General features: G+C 41.9%; 1 protein-coding gene across 2 annotated transcripts in view; it reads right to left on the minus strand.

The window, feature by feature from the left end:
• Positions 1-13918, minus strand: part of TLN2 (talin 2) — a 393238-nt gene that overhangs the window by 183940 nt on the left and 195380 nt on the right. For both annotated transcript variants that reach the window (XM_064267460.1, XM_064267461.1), the window contains 2 exons: positions 12989-13131; positions 11261-11388 (listed from right to left, as the gene is read on the minus strand). In XM_064267460.1, the coding sequence (XP_064123530.1) occupies positions 11261-11388; positions 12989-13131 (271 nt within the window). The remainder of the gene's footprint in view (positions 1-11260; positions 11389-12988; positions 13132-13918) is intronic.

The raw sequence follows: 13918 nt of genomic DNA on the forward strand, positions 1-13918 counted from the left end.
ATCAAATGATGACAAGGACTACTGTGATGGCAGTCAACTTTCTAGAAACACCCAGAAGCCCGATGTCAGGCAAGGGGAAGTCATAAACCCATTGAAGGAGGGGGCCTGGATTCAAATCCGGATGTTCATTAAAATCTCATTCTCTTGTGTAAAACCTAAACTGCCTCTATAAGTTAATTCCAAAAGAGAAGGCTGAAAGATGTGTTCAGGTCTGGCAATAAGTATACGAGTATACACGGAGGCTGCTGTGATTTGGGGATATGTTAACTGCCTCTCATCTGTCCCAGAGCTGTCACCAAGTAACTGTGTGACCAAGAGCTAGTCACTACCTCCCATGTTGGTTTTATCACCTGACAAGATGGGAGGACTCCTACTTTGTAGAGTATATTGCTCATATATGAACTAAAATTAAGGGATGGCCTCTCGTTCCTGAGGGTATCAATGGGAACAAACAAAGCAGGTTAAGTGTCTACCCAGCACAAGGTGGAGGAATGGAGGGAAGAGAAGGTAGAGAGGGGCAGCACGGTGCCACCAGCTTTGGATGGTAGTGGCACCCAAAGGCCACTGGAACACCCAGGTTTACTATCTCCAACCTTTTTGTTTAAACATCAAATTATTAACAATAACATTTCAATTTTGTATTAGCACTACCCAAGAACATGTTAGAAATGCAAATTCTCAGGTCCTACTCCCCCACCCACTGCCTTCCAGCTGACTCCAACTGTTACGGAAGCCCACTGCCACATCTTTCTCCCTCAGAGCGACTGATGGGTTCAAACCGCAGATCTTTTGGTTAGCAGATGAATGTTTTAACCACTGAGCAACCAGGGCTCACTGGCCCACCCCAGACCCACTGAAAAAGAGGCTCTGAGGGCAAAGTCCAGAAGTCTGTGTTTTAACAAGCCCCCTGGCTGACTGGATGCACACCAAGGCTTGACAACCACTGACACAAAGTGTTGAAAGATCACATTATAGAATCAGACACACCTGGATCTGAATTCAGACTCAAAGATCCACAATTCAAAATGTCTGTGTGATTGAGAGTATTGGTTAAGTTATGATTAACGGTGATGACAAAGGCAGATGGAAGCACTGAGGGAGCAGAGAAACACCTAGGGTGGCAAGAACAACTGGAAGGCATCAAGATGGCATGGGAGAAGCAGGGTCTGACTCAGACACAGTAGTTTTGTGATCCTGAATGATCCCGAACCAATGTAAGCGTGGGCACCACGCAGCAGCTCAGAGGCAGCTCAGGGCTGGAAGAAATTCAGAAGTTCCTGGTTTGAAAGTTCTGGAGGTTGGAAACAAGCCAGGGGCAGGGGGAGGTGCCAAGCTTACGAGGCTACTGCTAGGAGGAAACAGTGAAGGCACCACCATCACGCGGTCATAACCTCCCAAGTGGAACAGGTGAGCTCAGGGCTGCCAGGAACACAGGACAGAAGAGAATCATAAAGAAACAACAGTGCAGAAAGGGATGAAAGTGATCTTTAATTGTATTTTACTTTTAATTTGTCTGCAGGTGAGCAAATAGAAGGTAAGAAGGAAAAACAAAAGCTGTAATGCCTGTTTCACTGTTAGTCTGAAAACAGCATCTACAGATAAATTACTCTGACAAAAGTACACAGGAGGTGCGTCTGACACAGATACCAGGAGAAAAACTGACTTAAGACCTCCTACTGTGTCAAAAGCCTTGCTTGTTGACGACAGAAATATCTTCAGCTTGTAGGGAAAAAAATTCCAAGTCCACTCTCAATTCTTGCCCAACAGAGATTCACAGCCTGGGTTGCTTTGTTTTTCTCAGCAAAATACTTCAGAGGAACAGGTGAATGCTTTCTATGCACAAGCCCTATGAGGGGCCGCCGTAATCGGGGGTGAGAGAGAAGTTCCCACAGCTGGCTATCCGTCTACCTGCACCCAACCACTGGACTGTTTTCCCCCTGTAACAGAGAGACTAACAGATCAGGCCAAAAAATGGAAACCTTTTGTCCGAACTCCAACTCCTATTAATTCTGCCTCTGCCACGTGTTATACACCCAACCTTAATGAATACATGCTTTTACCACTGTCACCAAAAAAAAAAAAACCAAACCCACTGCCATCGAGTTGATTCCGACTCATAGTGACCCTATAAGACAGAATAGAACTGCCCCGTAGAGTTTCCAAGGAGCTCCTGGCGGATTCAAACTGCCAACCTCTTGATTAGCAGCCGTAGCACTTAACCACTACGCCACCAGGGTTTCCTTACCACCCTAAGTCCAGACTATTGCAACTTTTTTTTTTCTTAAAGAATTGCTAATTGTGAAACATTTCAGATATACATAAAGTATAAACCTCGCAACTCATGTATCTACCACCGAGTTTAAATACATGTTAAAATGCTATCATATTTGCTCTGTGATAACACCCTCTCCGTTTTTAAAGAAACAGAGCACAGATTTAACTGAAGAACCACACCATTCTTCCTCCCTATAGTGCCCACTTTCTTGACACTTATCTCCACAGATATGTCAATACGTTCTAATAAACCATATAACCTGTTTCTTTTTGTGTGTATTTTAAAATATAACAGGTTCATATTCTAAAATGTTTCTTCTGTAAAGTACTTTGTTTTTATATATTTCAGTTTGTGTCCATCTGATGGACATGAAATACTATATCCTTGCTTATTCTGCATTTTCCAGATTATTCATTAGGTTGAATATCTTTTCACATCTTTATAAGCCAGCTGAATTTCCTCTTCTCTGAAGTATGTATTGATTTCCGGGTTATCTTTTTCTCAGAAGATCTTTTTTCTTCTTAATATCTTATCAAACATTATTAAATATTAAGGTCAACATTAATTATTAATTTGCTCTCTGGTAGCATGCATTGCAAATATGAGAATTCCTTCTTCCAGTCTACAACTTCCTTCTAACTTGGTGATGTATTTTGCCCAATAAAATATTTGAATTTTCGTAACTGTAGATTTATCCATCTTTTTGACTCCTATATCACCCTACACCAGTAATACGGTGCTTCAGTTACCAATTTTATAAGAAATTGTAGTATTGAATTATGTGACTTCTCTATTTTCTTCAATTAGTCTTGAGTATTCTTGAACCTTGACTAGTCCATACTAATTTTTCACAGCCTTATTGAGAGATTCACATTTTTTTCTTTAGAAAATGATTTTATTTTCAGATGGTTCCACAGATGATTTTTTCAGCGGACTGTTTTTTAAAGCAGTTTTACGTTTACAGGAAAAAATAGTGCAGAAAGTACAGAGTTCTCATATATAGTCCCTTCTGCCCCCTATATTATCTCATATTAGTTTTAAGACTACTTTTTCTCATTACTTGATAAGTGGAATTTAGTTTGGAACTGAACTGAATTTATAAATTTGGACAGAACTGCTTTTTATAATATCAAGCCTTCCTATCCGTTAACATACCAAATCACTCAATTTATTCAGACCTCCTTTAAAGTTCTTCACCAAACTTTTGTCATTTTATTAGTAAGATCTTGAAAATCTTTGGATAGCTTCAGTCCAAGATTAATTATACTTTTGGTTGCTATTACTAAAAAGGTATTCTTTAATTCAAACTGCATTTTCTAATTGTTGCTTAATTATGTATGAGAATACTATTTGTTACATACTTCAGAGACCTTTAAGCTCTTATTAGTTCTAAGAGTTTAGATTGACTGAATTATTGATGTAAATAATCACATCACCCACGACTAATCACAGCTTTGTTTTCCCTTTCCAATCCTGATATTGTTTATTCCTTTTTCTTACATTATTGCACTTGTTAGGATATCCAGCATTGTTTTAACAAGAAGCTCTGACAGCGAGCATCCATGTCTGATTCCTGACATTAAAGGGACTGTTTCTAACGTTAAACCATTCACTATAACATTTGCTGTAGAAACCTGCTTTAGTCATCATGTGCTGCTATAACACAAATACCCCAAGTGGATGCCTTTAACAGACAGAAGTTTATTCTCTCACATTTTAGGAGGCTAGAATCCAAATTCAGGGTGCCAGCTCCAGGGGAAGGCTTTCTGTCTGTCAGCTCTCCGGGACGGTCCTTGTCATCAATCTTCCCCTAGTCTAGGAGCTTCTCAGCGTATGGACCCTAAGTCCAAAGGACAAGCTCTGCTCCTGGTGCTTCTTTCTTGGTGGTATGAAGTCTCTCTTCTCTCTGTTCGCTTTTCTCTTTTATATCTCAGAAGAGATTGACTCAACATACAACCTCATCCTGTAGATTGAGTCCTGCCTCATTAACATAACTGCCCCAAATTCTGCCTCGTTAAGATCATAGAGGTTAGGCTTCATAATACACAGGATAATTACATCAGCTCAAGAATGGAGGGCAACCACACTATACTGGGGATCATGGCCTAGCCAAGTTGACACACGTTTCTGGGGACACAATTCAGTCCATAACAATACCCTTTAGGAGATTATGGTGTGTCATGAGGTTTATCTGTTTTTCTTTTTTAATCACGGTTATTGTATTTTGTCAAATTCTTCCTCTCTAGTTAAGACAACTGTATATTCTCTCATCTTTAATATAGCATAGTAAATTACATTAAAACTCTTTTTAATGTTAAACCCAACAAACTCAAATATTACCTTCTCCATAAGGCTTTCCTTAGACATCCAGTCTAAAATGGCAAATTCCTCCCCACTCGCTAGAACACATACACATCCCCTATAAACGTTTCCTGCTTTAATTTTCATGTTAGCATTCATCATCGTTTAATATATTAATGCGTTTTACCTGTTTATTATTACTTATTGTCTCCCTCTCTGCACTAGATCAGAAGTTCCCTGAGGGCAGGATGTTTGACTGTATTTTACACTGTTATAACTCCAGTGCCCAGAACCTGCCATACAGTTGTTGTTAGGTACCTCTGAGTTGGTTCCAACTCATAGCAACTCTATGCACAAGAGAATGAAACGCTGCCCAGTTCTGCACCATCCTCACAATTGTTGCTATGCTTGAGCCCATTGTTGCAGACACTGTGTCAATCCATCTCCTTGAGAGTCTTCCTCTTTTTCACTGACCCTCTACCAAGCATGATGTCTTTCTCCAGGGACTGATTCCTCCTGATAACATGTCCAAAGTGTATGACACATAGTCTCACCATCCTTGCTTCTAAGACAGATCTGTTCATTCTTCCGGCAGTCTACGGTATATTCAGTATTCTTCGCCAATACCACAATTCAAAGGCGTCAATTCTTCGGTCTTCCTCATTCGTTGTCCAGCTTTCGCATGCATATGAGGTGACTGAAAACACCATGGCTTGGATCAGGTGCACCTTAACCCTTAAGGTGACATCTTTGCTTTTCAACACTTTAAAGAGCAGATTTACCGAATGCAATGCGTCTTGATTTCTTGTACTGCCGCTTCCATAGGTGCTGACTGTGGATCCAAATAAAATGCAAACCTTGACAACCTCAATCTTTTCTCCATTCATCATGATGTTGCTTATTGGTCCAGTTATGAGGATTTCTGTTTTCTTTAATGCTGAGGTGTAATCCATACTAAAGGCTGTGGTCTTTGATCTTCATTAGTAAGTGCTTCAAGTCCCTCTTCCCTTTCAGCAAGCACGGTTGTGTCATCTGTATAATGCAGGTTGTTAATGAGTCTTCCTCCAATCCTGATGCCCCGTTCTTCTTCATATAGTCTAGCTTCTTGGATTATCTGCTCAGCATACAGACTGAACAGGTATGGTGAGAGGATACAACTCTGACACATACCTTTCCTGACTTTAAACCATGAAATATTCCCTTGTCCTGTTTGAATGACTGCCTCTTGATCTCTGGGCAGGTTTCTCAGGGGCACAATTAAGTGTTCCGGAATTCCCATTCTTCGCAATGTTATTCATAATTTGTTATGATCCACACAGTCAAATGGTTTCCTTCCAGTCTACTTCAATAATTTCTCTTAATTATTTCCTTTCTTCTATTTTGATGTTCTTCTTGTATCAGTCATTCTCTGAGGCATGTTAAATTCGTCCATGAAAATATTCCACTAACTCTGATATTGTCCTGTAATTTATTTCTCCTTTATGCATTTTAAGGCAATGTTGTTAGATGCATACGAATTTGTGATTATTATACTGTACTGGTGAATCATTCCTCTGTCTTTATAATGATCTTCTTTATCCCTACTTGTGCTTTGTTTGCCTTGAAGTCTATTTTCTGTAATATTAAATATAGCTTCTCCAGCTTTGATTTAACTAGTAATTACCTGGTCATTTCCCATGCCTGTGATTTCTATTTTTCTTTGTCCTTAGATTTTAAGTATTTCTCTTGGGAACAGGAGATCCTTGTACTTAAAAAATAAAATAAAATCTATTCAATATGAGAGCTCCTGTCTATTAACTGGTGAGTTTGATTTACTTATATTGGCTAGGATGGCTAATATACTTGGATGTATTTCTACTATCTTATTTTGTGCACTTTATTTACAATGCTTTTTCTGGCTTTGTTTCTATTATCTACCCTGCACAATAACTGTTGTACTGGTCAGGTTGTTTATACTCCTTATTTTTTCTACATCTACTAGTTTGGAAGTTATACCATCTTTTTCTATCCTATTTGGCTACCTGCACTTTTTCCCCAACATCTTATTATGAAAATCTTCAAACACACAAAGAAGTTGAAAGAATTGTGCAGTGAAACACTCTCTGCCCACCACCTAGAGCTATCTTCCATTTATCACTTACACTTGATTTAAGGTCTAAAGTTTATCAGCATTTCCAATCTCCTCCCATATAATAAGGTCCACAGAAGACTTTGACTGCGATCACTTACTTCTAAAAGTCTTCTACCTTGTTTTAAGGGTTCTGAAATTAGTCTTTATTATAATGTGTTTTGTCACTGTGGCTGTTTTAAGAGCTAATTCTTTTTTGGATTTTCCTTCTCTTTTACCAAATTTTTTGATCAGTGTTGCTTCCTGCACCATACTTTTCTTTTTTTCTTGGCTTTCTAGAAACAATTCATAGTAGCCCCCCCAGTCTCCACTGCAATATCTGGCATCCTAAATAGACCATCCTGCATTTTAAAAGAGTTATATACGGCTGGACCTTGTTGAAATCATCAGAGCCAAATTTTGACTCTCCATAATAACCCTTTCATAAGTTTATTTGCCAAGCAGTCTGTAGTCTGGAAAACATCAAGGAGCTAGTACAGTGTCTCAGTATCTCCCTTATACCTTCCCTCTACCCGGCACAGCAGACCATGCTCAGGATGTCCTCAATAAGCAAAAGAAAAACAGACAACACGCTTTCTGCGAACACTTTCTCAATATAGTGGGGCATAAAGTATACACCTGCTTATTAGTTTACACATTATTTATACTTCATTCTCCAGTAAAATGTCCCTTTCTGGGATTCTCTGAAGGTCACCTGAGGAAAACAGTCCTATAGATACAGCACACCAGACTTGATTTGGGAGAGCTGGCTTTTTTCCTGGCTTCCAGCTCTCACCAGTTTTGCACCTTATCTCTGTCTCTTTCTGGGACCTGTTTCCCGATCTCTACAGCAGATGAGATGCCTTACATAATCTTTAAATGCCTGAAAACTCAGAAATTTCAGTCACTCATTTCCATGATTCTGAATCCAGAAATTGTTAAAGAGACTGAAGAAAGGTAAAAGAAACTCTAATAAAAATGTTCCTAGTATGCTGACTTTGAGCAACAGTGCTAAAGCAAATTTTCAAAAAACTGAAAGAAACTTACTCATTAAACACACCTCTCCGTACCTCGTTCAGAAGTGATGCGACTGAAATCTCTGCCTGACCTTTCTCTTCAATCTGACTCTGTGACAAACCCAACCTTCTCACTATTTCTTTTTCACTGTGAATTGTTCAAGCGGATGTTGCTGTTAGGTGCCATCAAGTTGATTCCGACTCACAGCAACCCCATGTGACAGAGCAGAACCGCCCCACAGGGCTTTCTAGGCTGTCGTCTTTATGGCAGCAGATCACCAGGTCTTTCTCCTTCAAGTGCACAGCACATAGGAGAGCAAGATGGGAAAAGACATAAGGCCTGGAACACACGGCCCAGCCGGTCACCAGGGCCAGCCCAGGGGTACACAGCCCTGAAAACAGGACCCACCTATCCAATTTACAATCAGGGAAATGGGGCCTCCTGGTTTAATTAAAAGGAGAAGCACATCCTGTGGAAGTTTTACCTGTGTGGTACGCACAATAATGTACACAATATTGACATTAAACGAAAACACCTCATTACCCAGACTAGATTTGGTTTCATTAAAAAGTAAATCAAAACTCCTAAGGAAAAATTGCCAACAGGCACAATACGCTTGCTTTAATTAGGAATCTGAGTAAGACTACCCGTACCACCAGAGGCGTGAGCTTCATAATGCAGCCCGAGAAACAAGAAAGCCGACTGAATAAAACTGCTTCACCTTTGCTATCTCAGATTATTATAGGAAGGGACATTATCAACGACGGTAGGTACACAGCATCGTGCAGGACTGTAAATTACAGTAACACGGCTGAGGCCACTGCTGACCCTCTGATGCCAGTGTGCCAGCTCAGCACCAGCACTCAGCAGGTACATACCGTCCACTGTGAGCTGACAGGCACACCCAGGGATGCTAGAAAAGAGACAGAAGGATTTAGTAATCACATTTTTATGTACAATTTTGCTGCATATCGGGAGACCAAGGATAGCAGCAAGTATGCCCTGAACGCACGAATGCCTTTGAAAATGACAACTCAATGTTACAAGGCAGAAGCCATATGCAGAAAAATTCTTTAAGTAACTGTGAACGGGGCAGCAGTGGTTCAGTGGTAAAATTCTAGCCTTCCATATAGGAGACGTGGGTTTGATTCCTGGCCAATGTACCTCCAGCCACATCTATCAGTGGAGGCCTGTGTGTTGTTGCTATGATGCTGAACAGGTTTCAGCGAAGCACCCAAACTAAGACAGATTAGGAAGAAAGTCCTCGCAATCTACTTCAGAAAATCAGCCAGTGAAAACCCTATAGATCACAACGGGTTGATCCCATCATGCATGGGTCTCCAGGAGTTGGGAGTCAACTTGACAGCAGCTAACTACAACTGCGAGGAAATCACTTCTCCTCTCTCAGCGCCCTACCACATCCATCGCATAAAACACTGCTTTCTCAGTTCCCAGTGGGGGCCTAGAGAGTAGTTGCCCCAGCCCTCAGGAGAAGAGGCATCAATTAAACGACCAGGATATGATCATACAATCAGGCTCGGCCACCAGCTGAACGGTTACATTGGAATCTGCTTCCCACCAGGGCCACACAGGTTTATTGCCGGGAAAGTGTAAAAATAGGTAAACACTTTTTTAGAAAATGTTTGATTCATAAATCTGCCCTCTAGTCTCTCCTATTCTTCAGCAGTTTTTCACAGAAGCAGAGAGAAACAAAGAATGTTGGCTCCTCCAGGGGCTAATGAGTTTTTGATGTCTATTTATCAACTTCCATGACCATAAACCTCAGGTTTATGACATCAAATATATCTAAGGGACCAGCTGTGAAGTTAGACTGTGGGAACAGGGAAACTACTAAAAACACGTGTGTGTTTGTGAGTGTATGTGTGTGTGAGTGTGCGGTCTTTTGTAAAGCATCTGTGGTGCCACAGAACAGAGGGAAAGGCCACTTTCCCATGGCTCCTGTAGGAAGGAAGCCATGTGGGCCGGGGAGAAAAGAGTCCTGATGAGCCCTTGACCATACAACTCGTGTGGATAATATACAACTGAGTAAGTGACAGGAGCTGCCGAGAGCCATCCTCAGAGTCAAGGTCACAGCCTGGTATGTTGTAGGACAAAGCATAACATTAGGAAGTCTCCTGGGGTTTCATTAAGCCAGGGGTAGTTTTTTTTTTTTTTAACAATTCAGTTTAGAACAAACAGCAGGTTAAAGTCGGGTTTTCTTCTTACTCCAGGGCACATGCTGGTCCTGACTGACTTCTCCCACCAAAGTCAAAGGGGGTCAGGCGTCTAGTTACATTATCTTCTCCCCTTGACACCCTTGGACACAATATAGCTCATGGCCTACTCAACATGTCTCATGCTGCATATCCTCCATCAAAAGCTCACGTCCTCCCACCCCCAATGGGCATTCACATCAGGTTCCAAAAAGTCTCCACAAGTCACTCGCTAGGTAACTGCAGGATGTCGACCATGAGTGAATTTTTTTTTTGGAGGGGGGGGCCTCATTCACATGTTTCATCTGCACCTCCATGATGGGATCTGCTGTGAGCAGCCAATCAGTTGAAAGGGAGCTTCCTTGGGGGTAATGGCTGCATCTAATATAGGTGGACTTGCTAGCAAGACTTTCAGGCTTTTGCTCGTTCTGGATCCTGCAGCTGGCTGCTGTTATCTGACCTCTGGTTCTTGGGACTTGAGCTACCAGCTTACCTGCCGATCTTGGGATTTGTCACCCTCTGCAGCTAGGTAACTCGGGAGAAGCCTCCAGCCTGACCCATTGACTTGGGACTTTCCAGCCTCTACAACCCTGTGAGCCATTTCCTTGATATAAATCTCTCTCCCTTTTTTTATGTATATATATAGACAAGTCACTGGTTTTGCTTAAAGGAACCCAGCCTAAGACACCAACTAAGGCCCGTGTTCTGTGGGGCCATGATGAATCAGAAGGATTAGCTTTCTCTTGACTCTTGAAGTCTGGAGCCAGAAAGACTCGCCCCCATAAATTTATAAAAAAGAATGAAAGGACAGATGAGCAAAGAGAATGAACTGAGTATTTAAGGTGCACATCACACTTTCAGAGCAACTAAGAATCCACACAGTTGTAGTACAAAAACATGATGCCTTCTTGTCTGTACTCTGGGGCCCCAATGCAGGAGTCTGAGAAAGTTATTAAAGATGACAAAATGTGGTCCAATATGAAGACAGAATGTTCTCACAGGCAGAAGTTTCGGGGTATGGAAAGAAGTGAGTTCCTCAGCCCCAGGGGCATCCTAGAACAGGCTAGAGAGGAAATCACACTGACTGAACCTGAAACAAATAACCTTCACAGTCGTCACTCCAACAGAATTTCTAGTTATTCTGCTTTTCCCATTACCTACAAATATGATTACATATTCAAATGAGCAAAAAGCTAACGTTTTCATGACTGACTAACACTTGGGTGCATGTTTTCAGCAGCTAGCTCAAAAACGACTCGAAGGCAGTGGGTAGCTCAAAAATGAATAGTGGGAAGAAAAGAAAAAGAAGAGGAGAGGAGATACAATAATAAATAAAGGGCCATTTACTCTAAGAATCCAGGTTTATGCTTATGATCCACATGAGGTCCAAACTGGATCTGGGCTTGAAATCCACCAAATTCACAAGCCTTTTCGAAGGAGACAGGGTGGGAGCCGTTCAGGATGTCGTCCCGAGCCTGAAACACGAGAGAAGGCAAAAGCATCAGGGGTTGGGGGAATGACCCATTCTGTCCACCGACAAATCCTCCCCAGAGCCTGTGTTCTCTGTGAGCACAGGGGATATGTGCCAGCCCCCGCAAGGATGCTTTCAGCATGCTGTGTATGATTGTAGCACAGGAGAATAAATAAAGGCAAAAGGAAAACACATCTTTGCCCCACACTGCCCCAAATAGATGGAAAGCATCAACAGTGCCTGGTACACCAACAACTGAAGCATGATTATAGTCTAGGAAGGTAGATGGGATTGTGAAAAACAGAGGCAAAAGAAAATCCTTGTTCAATTAGCAGATCCATAGAAGCTGGGATAGAAATATGATTTACTTTCTATGACCCCTAAATAAATCATAAAGCTAGCAGAAAAAATAATCTAGAGGTAAAAATCAATCCAACGCCCACTCCAAGATAAAGGAGATTGGGGGGTGGGGGAGACAGATGGACAAACAGGCGAGAACACTGAAGATACTTAGGGGGACTGACAAGCAAACACACAGTCCTAGAACTGGAGACTCACTATGTCTGAGGTCTTCCTTCCCAGTTCTCCATCCATCAGCACTACTGCTATTTATCCCTCTTCTTTGTGTCCTTCCTTTCCCTAGTTAAATGACCCCAAAATACTCTCAGATGTACCCTCTTGGCTATTGCTCTGAGCCTTAAACAACAAGCACTCTCTCACTGTCCTGTTATTTCCTGCCTGCCAAGCTCTTTCCTCCCACCCCTCCTTCCAGGCCATTCTTTCATCCACTAATTCAGAGATCAGCAAACTCTTCCCATAAAGGGCCAAGGAGTAAATATTTTTACACCTTGGGGGCCATACATCTCTGTGATCTCTGTCATGACTACTGAACTCTGCTCTTGGGCAGCCAAGAGCAGCCACAGAAAATATGTTTTAAAAAAAAAGAGCTGTGTGCCAGTAAAACTTTATTTATAAATAGAGGCAGCCAGTATGGCTATGTCTATGGACTGAGAGGTAAATAAATGGAAGGAGGGAAAGAGAAAGGGGAAAGGAACTGAGATGGGGAGAAAGAGAGAAAGATGAATTATGTCTTCCTTGAGATGAGTGAAACCTTGGGCACCATCTAGTGCAAAGCTCACATTTTACATACTAGGGAACTGCAACTCCGGTAAGTTAAATGACTTGTCTAAGTTTTAACAATTAGTTAAAGATAAAGACATAAAAGGTTACTGAGAGGCTATCTTTCAGTTAATGAGGAGTACTGATTTTCTGCTGATATTCTCTTATGTTCTAAGCTGCCAGGTAAGAAAGCTGTCCTATGTTTGAAGTAGTGAACCCATTTGGTCCAATACAACTGCCTCTCAATGCCAGGCCAAGAGGAACTGTACCGGCCAACGGGTCCCAATCTGAGACCAAAGAGAGGCCAACAGAGGTACCACTCTGGACGGGCAGCAGCTCGTGTCAGACATCAGCCTGAGCTATAACCAGAACCGTGTGCGGAACCCATGAGCAATGCCTGCTGGAAACTGGCTTCCGTAACCATGATGGAAGCCGGGGCTCCCAGGAAGCTCATCAACGTCAGTGCTGGGCAGTAAACACTGTACCTGGACATACAGCAAGTTCAGCTGCACAGGGTCTCGCGAGTCTACATTCTGATCAGAGTAAAAGAACTTCCGTCTAAGCAGCAAGGTTTCGTTTTCATCGACTCCTTGTTCTCTGAAGGTTCGGCTGTGATCGAGCCAGTTCACTGCAACACAACAAGACATACGAAAATGCTGTTTAGACTTCCTCCTAACTGAAGGGGGTTGGCCACAACAGCAGACTAATACAGATGCTGATTTCTATACAGTGTTAGTATTTTCTTATATCAGAACTGTTCTTTTTAACCTTGAAAAATAAGTTCACATCTACCATATGATGAACTAAAAAGGTAATGAGAGAAAATTCCCAGCCATTCCTACAGTTAGCTACAGCACTGCGACTGAATTCATAACACGCCCTTCTCTTGGAAAAAAAGAAACAACGACATTAGTGCTTTGTGCTAAGACAACCAAGTCAGGCATTTCCTTTTACATCAAGAGTAGATCTACAGCCCATCTCATCAAGTGAAATAATTTATAAACTCTGAGCATAATGAGTTCTCTCTGAGCCTAATTAGAAAAGACAAGAAAAATGAAAGTAATGGGCTGGGGAGGCTGAGGGAACAGAACACTCCAGGGTGAGGATGGCAGGAACCCTCTCCATGGCCCGGCATGAACTTCACCCATTCTGAGAACCTTCTCCTGGTATCTGTTGTTGTTGTCGTTGGGTGCTGTCAAGTCGATTCCAACTCATAGTGACCCCATGTGACAGAGTAGAAATGTCCAATAGGGTTTTCTAGGCTATAATTCTTATGGAAGCAGACTGCCAGGTCTTTTCTCCCACAGAGCCACTGGGTAAACCTCCACCCTTTTGCTTAGCGCCACCAGGGCTCCTTCCTGATCTCTAGGCCCCTGGAATTGATCACTCCTCTACACTTGCCACAGCTCTTGCAC

This window comes from Loxodonta africana, chromosome 13 (genome assembly GCF_030014295.1).
Source record: "Loxodonta africana isolate mLoxAfr1 chromosome 13, mLoxAfr1.hap2, whole genome shotgun sequence".
Lineage (NCBI taxonomy): Eukaryota > Metazoa > Chordata > Mammalia > Proboscidea > Elephantidae > Loxodonta > Loxodonta africana.